The sequence below is a fragment of the Rousettus aegyptiacus genome, unplaced genomic scaffold, assembly GCF_014176215.1.
Source record: "Rousettus aegyptiacus isolate mRouAeg1 unplaced genomic scaffold, mRouAeg1.p scaffold_m13_p_7, whole genome shotgun sequence".
In the NCBI taxonomy this organism is placed as follows: Eukaryota; Metazoa; Chordata; class Mammalia; order Chiroptera; family Pteropodidae; genus Rousettus; species Rousettus aegyptiacus.
Window position 1 is genome coordinate 106,391,832 of NW_023416310.1, and position 16,357 is coordinate 106,408,188.

Genomic DNA, 16,357 nt, shown 5'->3' on the forward strand with positions numbered 1-16,357 from the left:
GGGTCAACCAAAAGGTCTGTTAAATTTTGGGGACCCCGGTTGAAGCCGCGCCCCAATCAGGCACCGCCGCGCCACGGCCATGGGGCATCCCGGGATTTGTAGTACCCACTTGCAGTACCCACACCCGCACCCCGCAGCGGAACTCGCTGTCCCGGCAGGCCCCGCGGCGGCGGCTGCAAGGCTACGTGGCGCGGTTGGCTGCGACTGCGCGGGCTAGTAGGACAAGATGGCTGCAGAGCAGGTGGTACGGGTTGTCGGCCCCTGGTCCGGAGCGGGGCTGGATCGGTTGGTTCGGGCTCTTCTGCTGCTTCTGTGGTTTGCGGCCCGCGGAGGCGCTCTCTACTTTCACATCGGGGAGACTGAGAAGAAGTGCTTTATTGAGGAGATTCCGGACGAGACTATGGTTATAGGTGCGGGGGGAGGGGGAGAGTTGGGAAGAAGACCGTAGTCTTGGGGCGCGGGGTGCGGGAGAATCAGCAAAGCTGCAGAGCCGGAAGCAGCTAGCCTCGCCCTGTCTTGGCGGCCGCGAACGCGGAGCACCTCGCGCTCCTCTGATCTGGGTTCGTCTCGCTTACCTCCAGGAAACTACCGGACGCAGCTGTATGACAAGCAGCGGGAGGAGTATCAGCCGGCCACCCCCGGGCTTGGCATGTTCGTGGAGGTGAAAGACCCAGAAGACAAGGTGAGTCGACCCCTTAACCCCGCTGAGCTCTCGGCTCTGGACTTCAGCGCCAGACCAATCAAACGCTGGTACTTCCCCTCCTAGTTTCCACATCTGTTGAATTGCTAAAAAACAAACAAACAAAACCCCCCCAAAACAGTTGGTGTTGTGGGAAGATCCCAGGAGTTCACTCCAGGCCTAACTTAAGCTGTTGGAGTGTTGGCTGCTCCTCTCAACTTATTACTGAGGCCGCATGACTTCGCCAAACCAGTTACCTTCCCTGAGCTTTTTTCTTGGTGTTTGAAATGAAAATTCATCTATTTTATAGGTGTAATGGGTGGGTTAATTGTGGTGCTGGAAAATAAAAGAATTGTGCCGGTTTTAAAGCTGTGACATCTAGACTAGGATTTCAGAGCAAGATGCTTTCTAAAAAGAATGGGCAGCTTTAAATTTTGACAAATAAGGATATTAGGACCAAAAAACCTCCCAAACCCATATGCTGTTACCTTTCACTTTAAAAAAGAATTACACAAAAATAATGGAAAGGGCATGGGCTGTGAATAAAGGAAAACTCACCCCACAAGTGGTCACATGCCAACCTAATGTCAGACTCTGCACCCCTATTCCAGATAGTTCTCAGACAAGCTGATGGTAACTGCTGCTGAGTACCTTTGGACCTTTTAGTGTTGTGGGATGCCCAAGGCTCTTTTTTTCAACTTAGAGGCACTTAGAGCCTTAAGCACCATCTAGCCCAGTCTCCACCATAACGCTTACTGAAGCCCCTTTTCTCCAGGTCATCCTAGCCCGACAGTATGGCTCTGAGGGCAGGTTTACTTTCACATCCCATACCCCTGGCGAGCACCAGATCTGTCTTCACTCCAATTCCACCAAGTTCTCCCTCTTTGCTGGAGGCATGCTGGTAAGTGGACTCATGTGGGACTCATAGCTTTTACCCTGTAGTGCCTGGTCAGAACTGGGGACTGGTGGTACTGTGGGTTTACGATGAATATGTTGGATTTGTGTCTCCTAATAAGACTGGGTTTCTAGTAAACATCATGGCATGGTTGCTGAGCTCTTTGTACATTCCTTGGTCAGAGCATCAGCCAGGGTTTATTCTTTCCTGTGTGCTGAGAGCCCCATAGGGCCGGACACTGAGGAAGCTTCATCAGTGTTGGCTAACTAAACAAATGAAGGAAAATGGGGGGACCAGCTGTCAGCCCTTGGCAGGAAGACTGAACAGGGCTGCCTGATTCCCTTTGTACTCCTAATCTTTTTCCAGAGAGTTCATTTGGACATCCAGGTGGGTGAACATGCCAATGATTATGCAGAAATTGCTGCCAAAGACAAGTTAAGTGAGTTGCAGCTACGAGTGCGACAGCTGGTGGAGCAAGTGGAGCAGATCCAGAAAGAGCAGAACTACCAGCGGGTGAGTGGTAAGGTCAGGAGCGGTGGGCTTCTTCCCAGAAGCTGCCCGCTGGCTCAGCCAGGAGTTGTGTGTCAGCGTCATTATGAAACCCAAAGACATATCTGTTTTTGCTACTTTGTAAGTCTAAAAGGTGGGATGGCTGTTACTAACTTTACTTGGTGATTATGGAGACAGTCTCTTAAGAGGCTGGTATCGCCCTAAGTCACACAGTTATACAAAGTGACAGCAGGAATTGATAACAGCACTTGAATACTATATCCATGACTGTAGGGGCTCCCAGGACCAGGGGTTTCAACCTCACCTGTGCCCAGGAGCCAGGCGGGTACTGTGAATGGACCTACGACTATAAGGATTGGTAGGATAGTGACTTATTTAAACAGGAATAGCTGCTATTTTCAGCTGAGGATAGCCTTGCAGAAATGCTAGCTAGTCCTGGGTTGGAAGAGGAGCTAGGGGTTCAGGTTTTTATGTGAAAATTTTCTGGGTTTTAAATGTTGGCAAAACAGTATGAGTCAAACAAAATACATGCATGGGCCAGATCTAGCCCCTACGCCACCAGTTTGCAACCTGTGCCACAATCTTCAAGGAACAATTTGGGAGACCTGGGCAGAGGGCTGAGAGCAAGTCTACTCCCGAGTGCTCCAGGACAGCTCTGTCTGATGATGATACTGCAACTGCTTTACCTGTCCCCCAGGTACCACCATAGGACCAGGTGAGGGCTGTACTTGACAGATGAGCAAACAGACTTAGGTTGCCTGATGTCATCTGGCATACGAGGATGAAGAGAGTCCCTGTGCTGGATGGCTCTTTGCAGGCACTTGACTGGAACCGGGGCAAAGCTGGCTGGCCCTGGGAGGGAACTCAGCGATTCTAATGGTCCCAAGTAGGCCCAGCCAGCTCAGGCTCTTCTTTTATTCTCTCCCCTGCAGTGGCGAGAGGAGCGCTTCCGTCAGACCAGCGAGAGCACCAACCAGAGGGTGCTGTGGTGGTCCATTTTGCAGACCCTCATCCTCGTAGCCATCGGCGTCTGGCAGATGCGACATCTCAAGAGCTTCTTTGAAGCCAAGAAGCTGGTTTAGCCATCCTTCCTCCAAGGCTGGGGGAGAAAGGGCTTCCTGGAACTGATTTCTCTCTGGCAAGAGGACTGGTTTTCAGCCATGAATGTTCTGGAGGGGAGAGGGGCCACAGGCACCCCAGGCACAAGCTGAGGGCAGCAGCTTGGATGGCTAATACTGAGCAGGTGGTGGGACGAGTGCCTGTCCTCTCCCCTGGGCTTTAGCCCTTTGCAGTAATTTCCTAGGGGCTGGTGAAGCCACTGGGACCCCCTTTGGCACCTCAGAATCACAGTGTTACTGATCAGGGATGCGAGGCTGTTGATTGGGTTGGCTGGGAGAGGGGAGCGGGTGGGCAAGCCAGGCTTTTGTCTTCCTTTGCTGACTTGGGATTTTGAGCAGTTACATTGTAACTTTGATTCCCTGCCACCTTGGGAACCTTACCGTTCCCTGCTGGGGTCTTGACCCAGCCCGCTGATCCAGGGGGTGTGTCATTTGAGGGTGGGGTGGAGGGCTGCAGTGTGGAAAAGTGGCCCTAAGGTTGACCCCAGGTTCTACACATGGTTGTCCTTTGAGGGGCTTGAAGGACTGGGGTCACAGAACAGAGGTCTCGGTGCTGCCTGGGGATGTGGCCTGCAGAGTCTTAGTTACTGATATCATTTTCAATAAGCCTAGCTTTTTACGTTGGTTTCCCAATTAAAAAAAAAATAGACTTCTTGTCCAGTGTAAAGTCACTCTATCTGCACATAACACTGAGCTGCTTCAGGAAATATCGGTTCTTTCACTGGGCAAAGCACTTCACATTCCAAAATGAGTACCCACCTATGACCTTCATTCTCCATCTTCTCCATACCTCCTGTGGTAGGGGGTGCTGGTTTTGCCCAAAATTATCAAGTAAATTGTGGGGTTGGTGCTCAAATCCACACCATTTCCTCTGCACCAGCTCCCTCATAATAAAGTACCCTCCCTGCCTTTCCAGAGTAGGTGGGTTCAGTAGCATTGTTGTGCCGCCAGGAAGTGCCTGCTTAGGTTAGAATGCATTGAACAGAAATGCTGTTGTGGGAAGGACAAATCCCTCGACTGGTAGGGGTGAGGATACTGATGGTCTCAACCAGTAGCATGGGATTTCAGCAAGGACCTTGAAGGAGGAAGGATTCTGATTAAAGGAAGCAGGGCAGGGGTGGTTGGGGAAATCAGGCAAACAGCTAGTCTGGAGATGGATGGGCATTGTTTCAGCTGGAATTGGGGAGGAGTTGCGAGAAGGCTGGGAAGGGAAGTTGGTTAAATGAAAAGGGCCTTGAGCCCCAGGTAAGAGATTTGTACATTACCCACTGTTCAAAGTTTTGAGTAAGAGAATCCCCTGAATATAAATTAGAGGAAGGTTGGTCCAACAGTGAGTGAGAAAGGAACTAGGAGAGAATTTGGGAGACTACTTGATCAGCTGAGGGTATGTAATCTGAGCTCATTACCACCTAGACCTCCACATTTAGGAAAAAATAAACTTAGAATTAAAAGAAAATTGTGATGATAGTTTCCCCTATTAATGCCATGCCTTACTATGGTACATTTGTTAAATATTAATGAACCGATAGCAACACATTATTTTAAACTAAATAGTGTACTTTATGCAGATTTCCTTAGTCGTTACTTAATGCCTTTTTCTGTTCTAGGATCCCATCTATGATACCACATTACAATTAGTTGTCTCCTTGGGCTTCTCTTGGGCATGACATTTTCTCAGACTTTCATTGTTTTTATTACCTTGACAGTTTCCAGGAGTACTGGTCAGGTATTTTGTAGAATTTCCTTCAATTGGAATTTGCTGTTTTTCTTATGATTGGACTGGGGTTCTGGGTTTTTGCAAGGAAGACCACAGAGGTAATGTGCCATTCTCATACCATAATATCAAGGGTACTTATTATCAAACATGACTTAATATCAGTTTAAAATTAGTTAATTTGGATTTTTATGTGAAATCTGATTTCTTGAGATAAATTGGGTCTGACGCTGGTGGGCCATCATCCTAACAACAGTCAGCTCTACTGAACAGTAGCTGTCCCCTTTAGATGGGCTTGTGCCCTCCTGGTCACAGTCCCACCTCCCTGCTTCCATCATTGACCTTAACTGGTCTTTGCAAAGGGTCAGCTTCACCTTTGTTACCAGCCAAACCTAAGCTGGATTTGCCAAGGTTCTGGTATAGGGTACAGTGCCCTGGGAGAGTTCAGCAGGAAGGGGACTGCCAGGTTGAGTGCTGTTGTGTTTCAGGGAGAAAGGAGGCTGCTGGGAATGATTTATTTCCTGCCCATAGGTCCATAGTCCTCTTAGAAGCAGCATAGTTGAGACTGTTGGTTGTGCAACCAAACTACCTGGTCTTACGTGCTGAATTGTCTCTGTGCCTCAGTTCCCTCATCTTTACAGTGGGCATAATAAGCACAATACTCAAGAATTGAATCAGATAACAGTAAAGAATTTAGGACAATGACTGCATGTAGTAAAAACTTGATATTAGCTATTTATTTGAAAACTTGGAATTTGCCTGGAAGAGCAGAGGAAATCAAGTCTAATAATTCTGTTGCTCTTTTCCAAGGTAGGAAGCTGGCCTAGCGGGGGCTCAGTTCCAACAGGGACAGGGGAAATAATGGGAACTCAATCTCCTTACAGTATTCCTTTTTTCAGTTCTCACCTGAACTCCACCAAAGTACCCAGCTCCTGGATGATAGCTGTCATTTATATAGCTTTGACTGTTGGGCCTACAGTTGTACCAAGTGCATTTTCTCCTTTGATCCTCACAACAACCATGTAGATGAGAAACCATTTATAATCACGTGTGAATATAGATGCAGAGAGATTGCACTTTGTCCCCAAACACCTGAATTGGCAGAGTCGGTTTTCGAATACAGTCAATCTGTCTTTAGTGCCTGGCTCCTAACTACCCCTTGGGGTGTCAGTTGAACCTAAGACTGAGCCCTGAGCTTGGCTTTGTTCTCTTCTAAGCTTGTTACGGAGGAATAATGCGCCTGGGTTGACAGCAGGTCTGCCCAGACGCTCCCTGACTTCTCTTGGGAAGAGGAGGAAGATGCAAATTGTTCCAGGGCGCGGGTTTGTAAATCTAGAGTCTAAGTTCAGTCCCAGCCCAGCGACTTGAGCACCCCCCTGGGGCCTCAGTTTCTCGGGATGTTAAGCGGGAAGGAAAGTTAGTCAAGAGTAGCGCTCACGTGTTACTGGCACACGGAACCTTTGACGTCGCAGCTCCCGGGAGCAGACGTCACGGCCGGAGCGGAGGACCAGAAGGACCGAGGGGCGGGGCGGATGAGCCTGGGCGGGGCAGGAGGCGGAGGCGCCGCGTAGGCCGGCGAGGCCGGGCCCGCCCGGCTGGGAGCTCGAACCCCATGTGCCGCCGCCTCCCCCCGCGATGTTCCCCTCCCGGAGGAAAGCGGTGCAGCTGCCCTGGGAGGACGGCAGGTGAGCGGCAGCGGCTGGCCCGGGCCCGGTCCTCCTGGGTGCTGATCTTTTCCGGCCGCCGCCCGGAATTTAGGAGCCCGAGGCAGTCGCGTCTCAGCCTCTGTGGGGCACTCTGAGGGTCTGTGGTTTTCCTACTGGGTCACTCGCGGTCGCTGTATTTGGCTGTGTGTCTCTATGTGTGTCTTTCTCTAACAGTGTCCGTCACTCCGCAGGTCTCCGTCACCCGCGGATCTCTATTTCTCCGTTGACTTCCTTTGTGAGTTTCTGTCCCTCTCTTTGCAAGTCGCTGTCTTTCATAGGTCTCTGTTTCTCCACTGGCTTCTATCTTTGTGCGGGTCTCCGACTCCGTTGACCTCTCTTAGTGGATCTCTGTCTTTCTGTCTGTCCCTCTCAGGATCTTCTTCTGTTCCTCTGGTCTCTGCCTCTCTGTAACATCCATGTGGGCTTTGACCCTCCCCTCCCTCGTGCTTCCCTTTCCTTTGCTGGCCGCCCAAAAGAACATACCAGACAGAAGCTCTGTCTTTTCTGCCTGTCTGGCCACTGCCTGGCACTTAATAGGCACTCCTCAGGCATAACACTAGTGCATTTCCGGTATAACTGTAACTGAATGGGGCCTTCTTCATGTGTTAGGTGTGGACTTGGCCCAGACCTTGGCTAATATTTCTCACTAAAGCAGAATTGGAGTGAGGGAGTTATTTGGCTGCCAGCATTTGAGAGGACACTTCAGTCTTGAGATGTGCCTCCCAACTCTTCTTACCTAAAACTCATAGTGGGTCTCTACCCTGTGAATCACACCTCATGCCTTTTACATCTATGAAGTTTGCCAGGTGTCAAAAGATTCTGGAATGTAGTGGGCACAATTCTTTACCTTTGGGGATTTTTCAGAGTTGGTATTGAAGTAAGAAGACAGGGATATAATAGAAAGAAAGCCTGAACTGTGGAGTCAGTCCTGGGCAAAAATCCTCTTTAATAGCCATGTGACCAGAAACAAGTCACTTAATCTTTCTGTCCTTGGCTTTTCCATCTCTGAAACAGAGATCATAATAACTACTCTGCAGGGCTGTATAAGGATTAAAGGAGATAATATATGTAAAACTCTTGACATTGTGGCTGACACAGACATATCTTTCAGTTATCTTTGCAGTTTGGAGGTGCTGTAACCAGAGCAGTTGAGTGTTCAAACTTTGTATCACAGAGATTTGATAGAGAAGAAAGGAAAGGTAAAGGAAGAAAATCTCCATTTCCTAGTTCCTTTCCATAAACCTTTGGGACATAACTGTGTTCCTAGAAAAAGTTACTAATGTTAATTCTTGCTTTTAACACAGGGGTACAAAGATCCACACAACAAATGTAGGCTAATATAGCACTTTAAAGAGTACTGGTTCTGGAGCCAGCCTGCTGGGTTTGAATCTTCCCTTTTCTAGCTTTGGGCACAGATTGATGGAGACAAAACCTCATCTGGTCCACCCCTCAGCAGGGTGGCCTGGGCCTGGGAACCGCTGGGACTGCAGATCTGGAGTTTGCCACCAGGTGGCACCATGAGCAACTATTCTCAGTGTCCACTGTCCTGAAGAATTGGGACTCCACTCTAAATTCAGTTGTCTACGCCAGATTTGGGCCCTTAGAGCGTAGGATATGAGTGCCCATGGGATGTGATCCTGGTAGGAAGGAACAGTGAGACAGGGAGCAGAACTTGAAGGTTCATGGAATGCCCAATTCATGCCATACCCTTGGATAATGGTCACTGTTTCTTCCCCTGAAGGTGGGGTAGTTCCCCATGTCTATCTCCCCGGTCTCCACCCCACCCCCAGAAAGGTTCTGGAGGGAGAATGTGTAGAGGTTCCAGCCTCCCCAGGCAACTGGCAGAATTGGGCTCTGCTCCTCTCCAGCGGAAACCCCCACCACAGGACAATGGGGGGTAAGTCAGAAGGCCTCTGAGAAGGTGTCCAACCCGGCCCTCTCTCTGCCGTGTTTGGGACCTGGGCCTGGCTTCAGGGCTGCTGGCTTCCAGACTGGCTGTTGTGCTGCTAGAGATAGGCAGGATTCGGTGTGACTTAAAGTGTGCCCTGACTGTTTGCACCCTTCCTCTAACTCACCTAGCACTCCCTCTGCTGTGTGACCTGTGCTGAGGCCACAGATAGGAGTCTGATTACCAGTAGGGAAGACAAACAGAAGCACAGGTGATCACAAAACTCGAGTCTTCCAAAGAGGGCAGTACCAGATACCATGGAAACACAAAAGAGGGCTCAGGTATCTCATTTTGTGTGCATGTGGGGAGGTGGGCAGTGATGGCCATGACATTGGAATTTGACCCTGAAGGATAAATAAGGAGCATTTTAGGCAGAAGCAACAAGCTGTGTGAAGGCTGGAGCAGGAAGGAATATAGTGAGCGGAGAAGCTCAGAGTTGCCCAAACTGTAGCACATGGTTGGTAGGGGGCAACTGGAGATGGGGTCAGGTCACAGGGAGGTTTGACTGTCAGGCCAAGGAATTTGGCTGTTATCTTATAAACAGAATGGGCTCATTCATGAGATTGAAGGGTTCTGAGCCGGGCAAGAACCAGATGAGACCTGAGCTAAAAGAGAGGCAGTGGGTGAGGAAGGGCCAAGGGGCACTTAGGAAGTAGAATTATAAGCCTGGCAGCTAGCTGGTGGCTCTTAGAGGTTATAAAGTAGATTGCTTGGCAGATTGCTTGGGGGGTGGAGGGGTGGGCAGGAAGTACAGAGGAAGCTTCTCTTATTTGGATTCTTCAGTTCCTCTTCTACCTTCCTCAGAGAGACAGAGAAACCAAGTGAATTCCACCTGTTTCTTTGTACTTTCTAACCTTCAGGGCAGTTTCTCCCAGCACTACCCACATGTCTAAGATAGCCAGCTGTCTTCCCAGTTTCTGAAATGAACCTGGGTGCTGGTCCCAACTCTTGTCCTTTCCCTTGTCCATCTCTCATTTCTTGTCACATGTGCTGCCTTTAGAACTGAAGCTTTGAGACTCGTTCAGTGACCTGCCACTGTCAGTTTGGGTCTTGCCATGGTTTAGGGGCTGATTTGATCTTCCCAGACAGAATAAATGAAAATTTTTATTTTTTTTACCTGGGGACTGATGCTAGCATAGGTCCTGGTCTTGGGGAGCTTTCTGGTGTGAGAAGCAGGACAAAGCCAACATTTCAGCTGGTGGTGAACCTGCAGGGGAGCAGGTGTGGAAGGCAGTAGGTGGGATCTTTAAGGCGGGGCTCCTGCCATCAGCTCAGGACAGGAGCCACTGTCCTGGGGAGGGACAAGTGGGAGAGACAAGGAGCCTTGTCCCTATCCTCATGGTCTGACTCACGCAGAAAGTTCTGTGACCTGGAAGTGGGCCAGGCCTAGAATAGTAAGCAGGATTCTGATGCACAGTAGCAGCATGAGCAAAAGCATTAAAGTTGCTTCTGCACTAATTCCCAGGCACTTGGGGCGTAACAGTCATGTGTGTCCTACTTGTGGGGAAGCATGAGAAGGGGACGGCACAGAGCCCTGGCTCAGTCCTGTCCCTCTGACCTGTCCCTGCTCTTGTCGCAGGTCCAGGTTGCTCCCTGGCAGCCTCCCCCGGAAATGCTCCGTCTTCCACCTCTTCGTTGCCTGTCTCTTACTGGGCTTCTTCTCCCTGCTCTGGCTGCAGCTCAGCTGCTCTGGTGACATGGCTCGGGCAGCCAGGGGACAAGGGCAAGAGACCTCAGGCCCACCCCGGACCTGCCCCCCAGAGCCACCCCCTGAGCACTGGGAAGAAGACCCGTCGTGGGGGCCCCACCGCCTGGCAGTGTTGGTGCCCTTCCGTGAGCGCTTCGAGGAGCTCCTGGTCTTTGTGCCCCACATGCATCGCTTCCTGAGCAGGAAGAAGATCCCACACCACATCTATGTCCTCAACCAGGTGGACCATTTCAGGTAGGGGCCACTTGACCAGCTGTCCCTCTCTGAGGGCCTCTCCTTGCCCAGGCCCTTCGGAGCCTGCTCCCTTTCCTGGCAGCAGTTCAATATCTGGTGGGTCTCAGACAAGAGGTTAGGAGGCAGTAGACCCTTCTCATGGGGAGTAGTGGGAATCTTTGGGGAGAGTTTGGGCCTGGGGAAGCCCCTATTCTGATTTCTGTTTTAAAAAGGTCCCCATGGCTGTTTATGTGGAGTAGATTATACCAGGACACGTGGAGGAACTGTGGGTGGTTACTGTAGGCACTTGAGACAAGGGGGCCCAGCTAGCATGGCAGAAGGGCTGGAGGAAGCATAGACAGGGCTTGCTGGTGGATTGGCTGTCGGGTTAGGGAAAGGGAGGGTCAACACCACGGCTCGAAACTTGTTCACAATCTGGCATTATCCTGAAATCCTTGCCCTTCCCCAAAACTTCTCTCCATGATCACAGTTGGAGCATCTTATGCTCCATGCCGACCTTTCCCTCCAACCCACTCTCACTGGAGACAGACTCTGACAGTTCTTGGACCCCACCAGTCCCTTTAGTCTCTGATGCTCCCAGTTTTCTCTGCCCACCTTCCTCCTCCTCACTTCCTCCTGACCTAACTTGGATTTCATGGTTCGTCGTTAAAATCACTCCCCCGCATACACCTCAGCACCCTTGGCCATTTCTGCCTGGCAAGACTTCTGCTTGATGAAACCTCACTGTCTGCTCCATACCTGTACTGGGGTGCTGCGTGTGGCTGAGGACAGTGAATCCTGGCCCAGGAAGGCTCTCGGAGTCCTCCAGCTGCTGCCTGTTCCCTCTCCTCCCCATTCTCCCTTAGCTAGTGACTTTGCTTCCTATTTGAGAAAACAAAACCAACTGGAAGAGAATTTTCCCATGTCCTCACCCCCTGGATCCACATTCCACCTTCTGTGCAGGGTCCTATGGACACCCTGTCCCACCTCCACCAGGGCCAGCTCTTCCAGCCACTGGGTCCCTTTCCCACATCCTACATCACTCCAATTGTGCGTCCCTTTCTCTCTTGCATGATCAGGTTTTTCTTCCCTCCTGGAGCATTTGCATCTGCATACAACGTGTTGAAGTAGCTCCCATCTAAAAAGAAAAAAAAGACCCCCTTGGTCTCACATCGCCCGCAGCTATCACCTCATTTCTCTGCTCCCCTTTAAACAAAACTTTCTCTTCTCTCACTTTCTCCAACCTCTTCCACGCAGGTGTTTACCCACATCATGCCACTAAAAGAGCTCTCAGCAACTTCACTGAAGAGCCCACCTTGTTGATCACTTTCGTCCTGTAGGCCTTTTCTTCCTCAGACACCTTTATCTAACTTCTGAGCAACACTCTCCCGGTCACCTCCTCCTTCACTGGCTGCCCTCCCTGTCTCCTTTGCAGGTTCTGCCTCATCTCCCTGTTCTCTCAGTCTCAGTGCTCTCTGGGGCTCCTTCTTGGGCATCCCCTTGCTAGCTACAGTCGCTCCCTGGGGGATCTTGTCCAGGCTCAGGGCATTAAGGCTTTCTCTGCCCTGGTGGCCCCAGAGGCTGTGTTCCTGGCCCACCTGCTCTCCTGAACTCCAGACCCGCACGTCCAGCTCCCTGCACCGCCCTCCATTTGCTTAACATGATCAAAACTGAATTTCTGAATTCCTACCCCCTCCAGACCTGCTTCTCTGCCCCCTTCCCCATTTCAGGAAGTGGCAACTGCGCACTTCCAGCTGCTCAGGCCAAAAGCTTTGGAGTCATCCTCCCCTCCTTTCTGCCTCACACAACATGTCCAGTCTATCAGCAGAGTCTGTCTAGAATCTGCCCAATTCTCAATGTATCCACTGCCACCTCCCTGAGCTAAATCATTATCTCTTGCCTAAATTGTTATAATAGTCTCTCGGCTCATCTCCTTGCTTCCACCTTGGCCCTCCAGTATCTTAACACTCCTTACATCCTAAGTCACAACCCATCATGCTTCTGCTCTAAGTCCTCCAGTGGCTCCCCATCTCATCCAGGGCCAAGCCCAAGCCCATCAGGGATCTGTCACCTCTCACCACATCCCCTACTTCCCTGTCATTCCCTCTATCTGGCCACATTGGTGTCTGTCCTGCCTCAGGCCTTGGCAAGTGCTCTCTCTCCTCTGCCTGGAGCCCCCTCCCTGCTATTTCTATCAGCTCATTCCTTTGGGCCTTCAGGTTTCTGCTCACACGTCACCTGGCCCTCTGTCTGCCTATCTAAAAGAACAACTGCCTACCTCCTCACCCTGCTTTACTTTTCTCCAGGGCACTTAGCACTGTCTGCCTTGTTACAGATCTACTTGTTTGTTTTTGGCTCTTCTTATTAGAACATCAGCTCCTTGAGGGCAGGCTTTGAATTCTCACTGCTGTCTCTCCTGTGCTCTGAACACTTTCTGGCACATAGTAGGTGCTGAGTAAACATTTGTGTGATGTGTATAGGAGCAGGCATGCAGCTGGGCAGCCCCATGGTGAGGTCAGTGTTGGCCTGGAGGGCAGTGTAGGCACAGAGGTGGGTGCTGTGAGGATAGGCTCTTAGGCAGAGTTTGAGGGAGAGCCAGCTGGCTGCCCGTACCCTGCCCAGTCTTGGCTGCCCCACACAGGTTCAATCGGGCAGCCCTCATCAACGTGGGCTTCCTGGAGAGTGGCAACAGCACGGACTACATCGCCATGCACGACGTGGACCTGCTCCCTCTCAACACGGAGCTGGACTACGGCTTCCCTGAGGCGGGGCCCTTCCATGTGGCCTCCCCGGAGCTCCACCCGCTCTACCACTACCAGACCTACGTTGGCGGCATCCTGCTGCTCTCCAAGCAGCACTACCAGCTGGTGAGGCCTGGCCAGCCTGCTCCGCTGAGCCAGAGAGTGCCCCGCTGGGTGGGGGCACTGGCAGGGGGTATGGCGGTTTGGGGCTCAGCAGGGAAACCCAGGAGCAGTGGAGACAGGAGAGGAGGGGGACTAACAGGTCGGTCAGGGAGGATTCAGCCACAGTAACAGAAACCTCGCTACACACTGACTTCAGAGAAGTGGGGGTTCATTGGGTCTCAAAGCGGGAAAGTCTGGCACAGCTGAGAGGGGTGTCTGGCTTCAGATGTGGCTTGCCCAGCCTCTCAGACAGTGTCACCAGGACACCATTTCTCTTTCCATGTCTCATTTCTGCCTTCAGGGTGGATTTCCCTCTAGACATTCAGGGTGAAGGGTGGTGTTATAGTTGCAATCCTTGTCCATCTAGGTCCACATCCAGTGGCAGAGGGAGTTTCTTGCCCACCAGCCAGCAAGAATCCCCGAGCTGCATCACACTGGCTCTTGGTTGGCCTGACTTGGGTCCCGGGCCCATCCCTGAGTCAGTCGCTATGGCGGAGGGTGGGATGGGAAGAACCGAGGGGCTTCACCTGGATCTCCTGTTCCTTACAAGGCTGAAGCCAGGTTTATGTAATGAAGCCCTGAGCCTGGTGACAAAAATCAGTGTCTACCATAGAGCCCAGCTGTCACTCTCCCGCAAAGAAGAAGAGACCAGGGCAGAGCCACCCCAGGGGAAGTAGGGAGGCAGAAGTCGAGCAAGAGCTGGCATGTCCGCTCATCAGCGGCTCTCTAGAGAGGTCCCCTCCTGCTGATCAGATATTTTGAAAAACTAGTATCTCACACAAGTGCAGCCTCATTAGGACAGGCAAAGGGACGGGGATGTGCTGACCATCCCTGTACTGCAGGGGTGGGGACTGTAAGCATCTAAGTGTCTGTTTCTAACTGCCAGGCCAGGGGGCCTGGTCCAGCTTGGGGTGGGTACTCCGAGTGGTGGGAGACTAGAGAATGCCCTGGGCAGGTGGGGCAAGTGATGCCGCCTGTCTCTGTGTCAGTGCAACGGGATGTCCAACCGCTTCTGGGGCTGGGGCCGTGAGGACGACGAGTTCTACCGGCGCATCAGAGGAGCCGGGCTCCAGGTAACACCCCGGGCCCCACTGCCGCCATCATGGCCTCCCTGAGGCTCTTCTCTACCCTCAGATGATGTTCCTGGGGCTTGGAGATGGCACTGTGGTTTTGATCCCAGCCCTACTCCACTAGTATACCTCTTCTGCAGAATGGGAGTACAAGCCCTTGCCTGTGGCCTGTGGCAGGCAGCGGGACCCCAGGGGACTAGTGTGAGGGCCAGGGCTCCACGAGGGCACCCTGAACCAGCTTGGTTTGTTCTCCTTAGCTATTCCGCCCTTCGGGAATCACAACTGGGTATAAGACATTTCGCCACCTTCATGACCCGGCCTGGAGGAAGAGGGACCAGAAGCGCATCGCAGCTCAAAAACAGGTACTGGCCGGTCCTCTGATTGGGTGGTGACATGGGAAACCAATAGGCCTAAGTTCTCCTTGAGGCCAAATGGCTCTGTCCTCCCCTGCTTGGCCCAGCTCAGTCGGTGGCATTCTGCTTAGATACCCCGCCCTATTTGGTGGCTGCCATGGGCACCTGGGCACTGGGTTATGGGGGACTCAGCTGAAAGTGTGGGAATTCTAGGCAGACCTGGGTCGCAGGAGTCCCCACTCCTCCGGTAGCCTTTTCCCTAGGAGCCATATTAGTCAAGTGAAAAATACCTGCTTCCCTGCTTACAGGGGGCATAGCCATGGGCGAGAGCCTTCATGGCTCTGAGCTTTACTCCCTCTCTTCAGCGGGGTCACAGGACCTCTGATGACAAGGTCCTGGGACATCAGTGGACAGCTGGCATCCACAAAGCCCTGAGGTCATACTCTCTCCTCCTTGTCTCCCCAGGAGCAATTCAAGGTGGACCGGGAGGGGGGCCTGAACACTGTGAAGTACCGCGTGGATTCCCGGACAGCACTGTCTGTGGGCGGGGCCCCCTGCACTGTTCTCAACATCATGTTGGACTGCGACAAGACTGCCACCCCCTGGTGCACATTTGGCTGAGTTGGCCGGACAGTAAGGAAGCCAGTACCTACAGGCTGCACTGCTACTCAGGCCCTGGACAGAGCCTCAGAGCCAGGGCCCAGCTCCAGTAGAATGAAGCAGCGGACAGCAGGCCGTGTGTTTGCAGCAGCCCGGCCGCCAGAGCAGGCTTGCACCAGGCAGGACAGGACACACAGGGTGTCCGGGACACTGTTAACAATAAACAGTGATGGAGAGAGGCTGGTATGTGGCTCCCAACGGGGCCTCTCCACTCTTCTGTTTGCCCTGCTCTGCCCTCCTTTACCTGCTGGGACCTGCAGGCTTTTATCCCTTCTTCTGGACCACCTCATGCAGATAACGGTTTAGAGGTCAGGCCACTGACATAGGCGGCCAGGGCAACTGGGAGGGTTTAACTGCAGAAACCAGAGTGTGAGCCCCAGAAAGGGAACAGCTGAGAGCAGCAAAGCTGGTCTTCACTGTGCAGAAAGGGGCCTCGTGTTGCCGGATATTCTGATTTTTCAAAAGAAACTAGAATTCTGGATTCTTAAGTGAAATCAATTAATTATTAAATGATAGCAACTAATTGAAACTTGAAAAAGGTATGGCAATTCTTCAAGTTCACCAAACAAAATGTGTGCGGACCACCAGTTTGTCATCTGTGGCTGAGGGGTAAGGGATGAGGCAAAAGATGACACTTCTCTTAGTTATAAGCTAGCAAGGAGTTGGGGCAGAGCTGGGATGATGAGGGCAGGGGAAGCTCGAGTGGAGAGAGAAGCCCAAGGCATCAGGTCCCTGCTACCACCCTCAGCGCTCCGGGCTTCAGCACCCCTGGGCAGTCCAACCACCACCAGGCTCTGGGTGGGGGGCCTCATCCTGCCTCACTGAGAGCGACAGAAACAGATCTGTAGGCCAGGCCTTGGGGCTAGCAGGATTCAAGCAA

General features: G+C 52.0%; 2 protein-coding genes across 8 annotated transcripts; both read left to right on the plus strand.

Moving 5' to 3' along the window:
• Positions 1-201: 201 nt before the first annotated feature.
• LOC107517565 (transmembrane emp24 domain-containing protein 9) lies at positions 202-3,856 on the plus strand. Its single transcript, XM_016158419.2, has 5 exons — positions 202-410; positions 582-682; positions 1,455-1,580; positions 1,941-2,087; positions 3,017-3,856. Exons 1-5 carry the CDS (start codon positions 227-229, stop codon positions 3,164-3,166), a joined length of 708 nt encoding a protein of 235 aa, XP_016013905.1. The 5' UTR covers positions 202-226; the 3' UTR covers positions 3,167-3,856.
• Positions 3,857-6,444: 2,588 nt separating this feature from the next.
• B4GALT7 (beta-1,4-galactosyltransferase 7) lies at positions 6,445-16,015 on the plus strand. Of its 7 annotated transcripts, none has more exons than XM_016158408.2 (7): positions 6,452-6,601; positions 8,364-8,519; positions 10,150-10,512; positions 13,133-13,358; positions 14,384-14,467; positions 14,722-14,826; positions 15,283-16,015. In XM_016158408.2, exons 1-7 carry the CDS (start codon positions 6,552-6,554, stop codon positions 15,436-15,438), a joined length of 1,140 nt encoding a protein of 379 aa, XP_016013894.2. In that variant the 5' UTR covers positions 6,452-6,551; the 3' UTR covers positions 15,439-16,015. The 7 variants fall into 7 exon arrangements, with proteins under 7 accessions (XP_016013896.2, XP_016013895.2, XP_016013894.2 ...); XM_016158412.2 differs by lacking the exon at positions 8,364-8,519 and adding an exon at positions 8,702-8,851 and having other exon boundaries at positions 6,471-6,601; XM_016158411.2 differs by lacking the exon at positions 8,364-8,519 and adding an exon at positions 8,702-8,851 and having other exon boundaries at positions 6,471-6,601; positions 10,250-10,512.
• Positions 16,016-16,357: the final 342 nt, after the last annotated feature.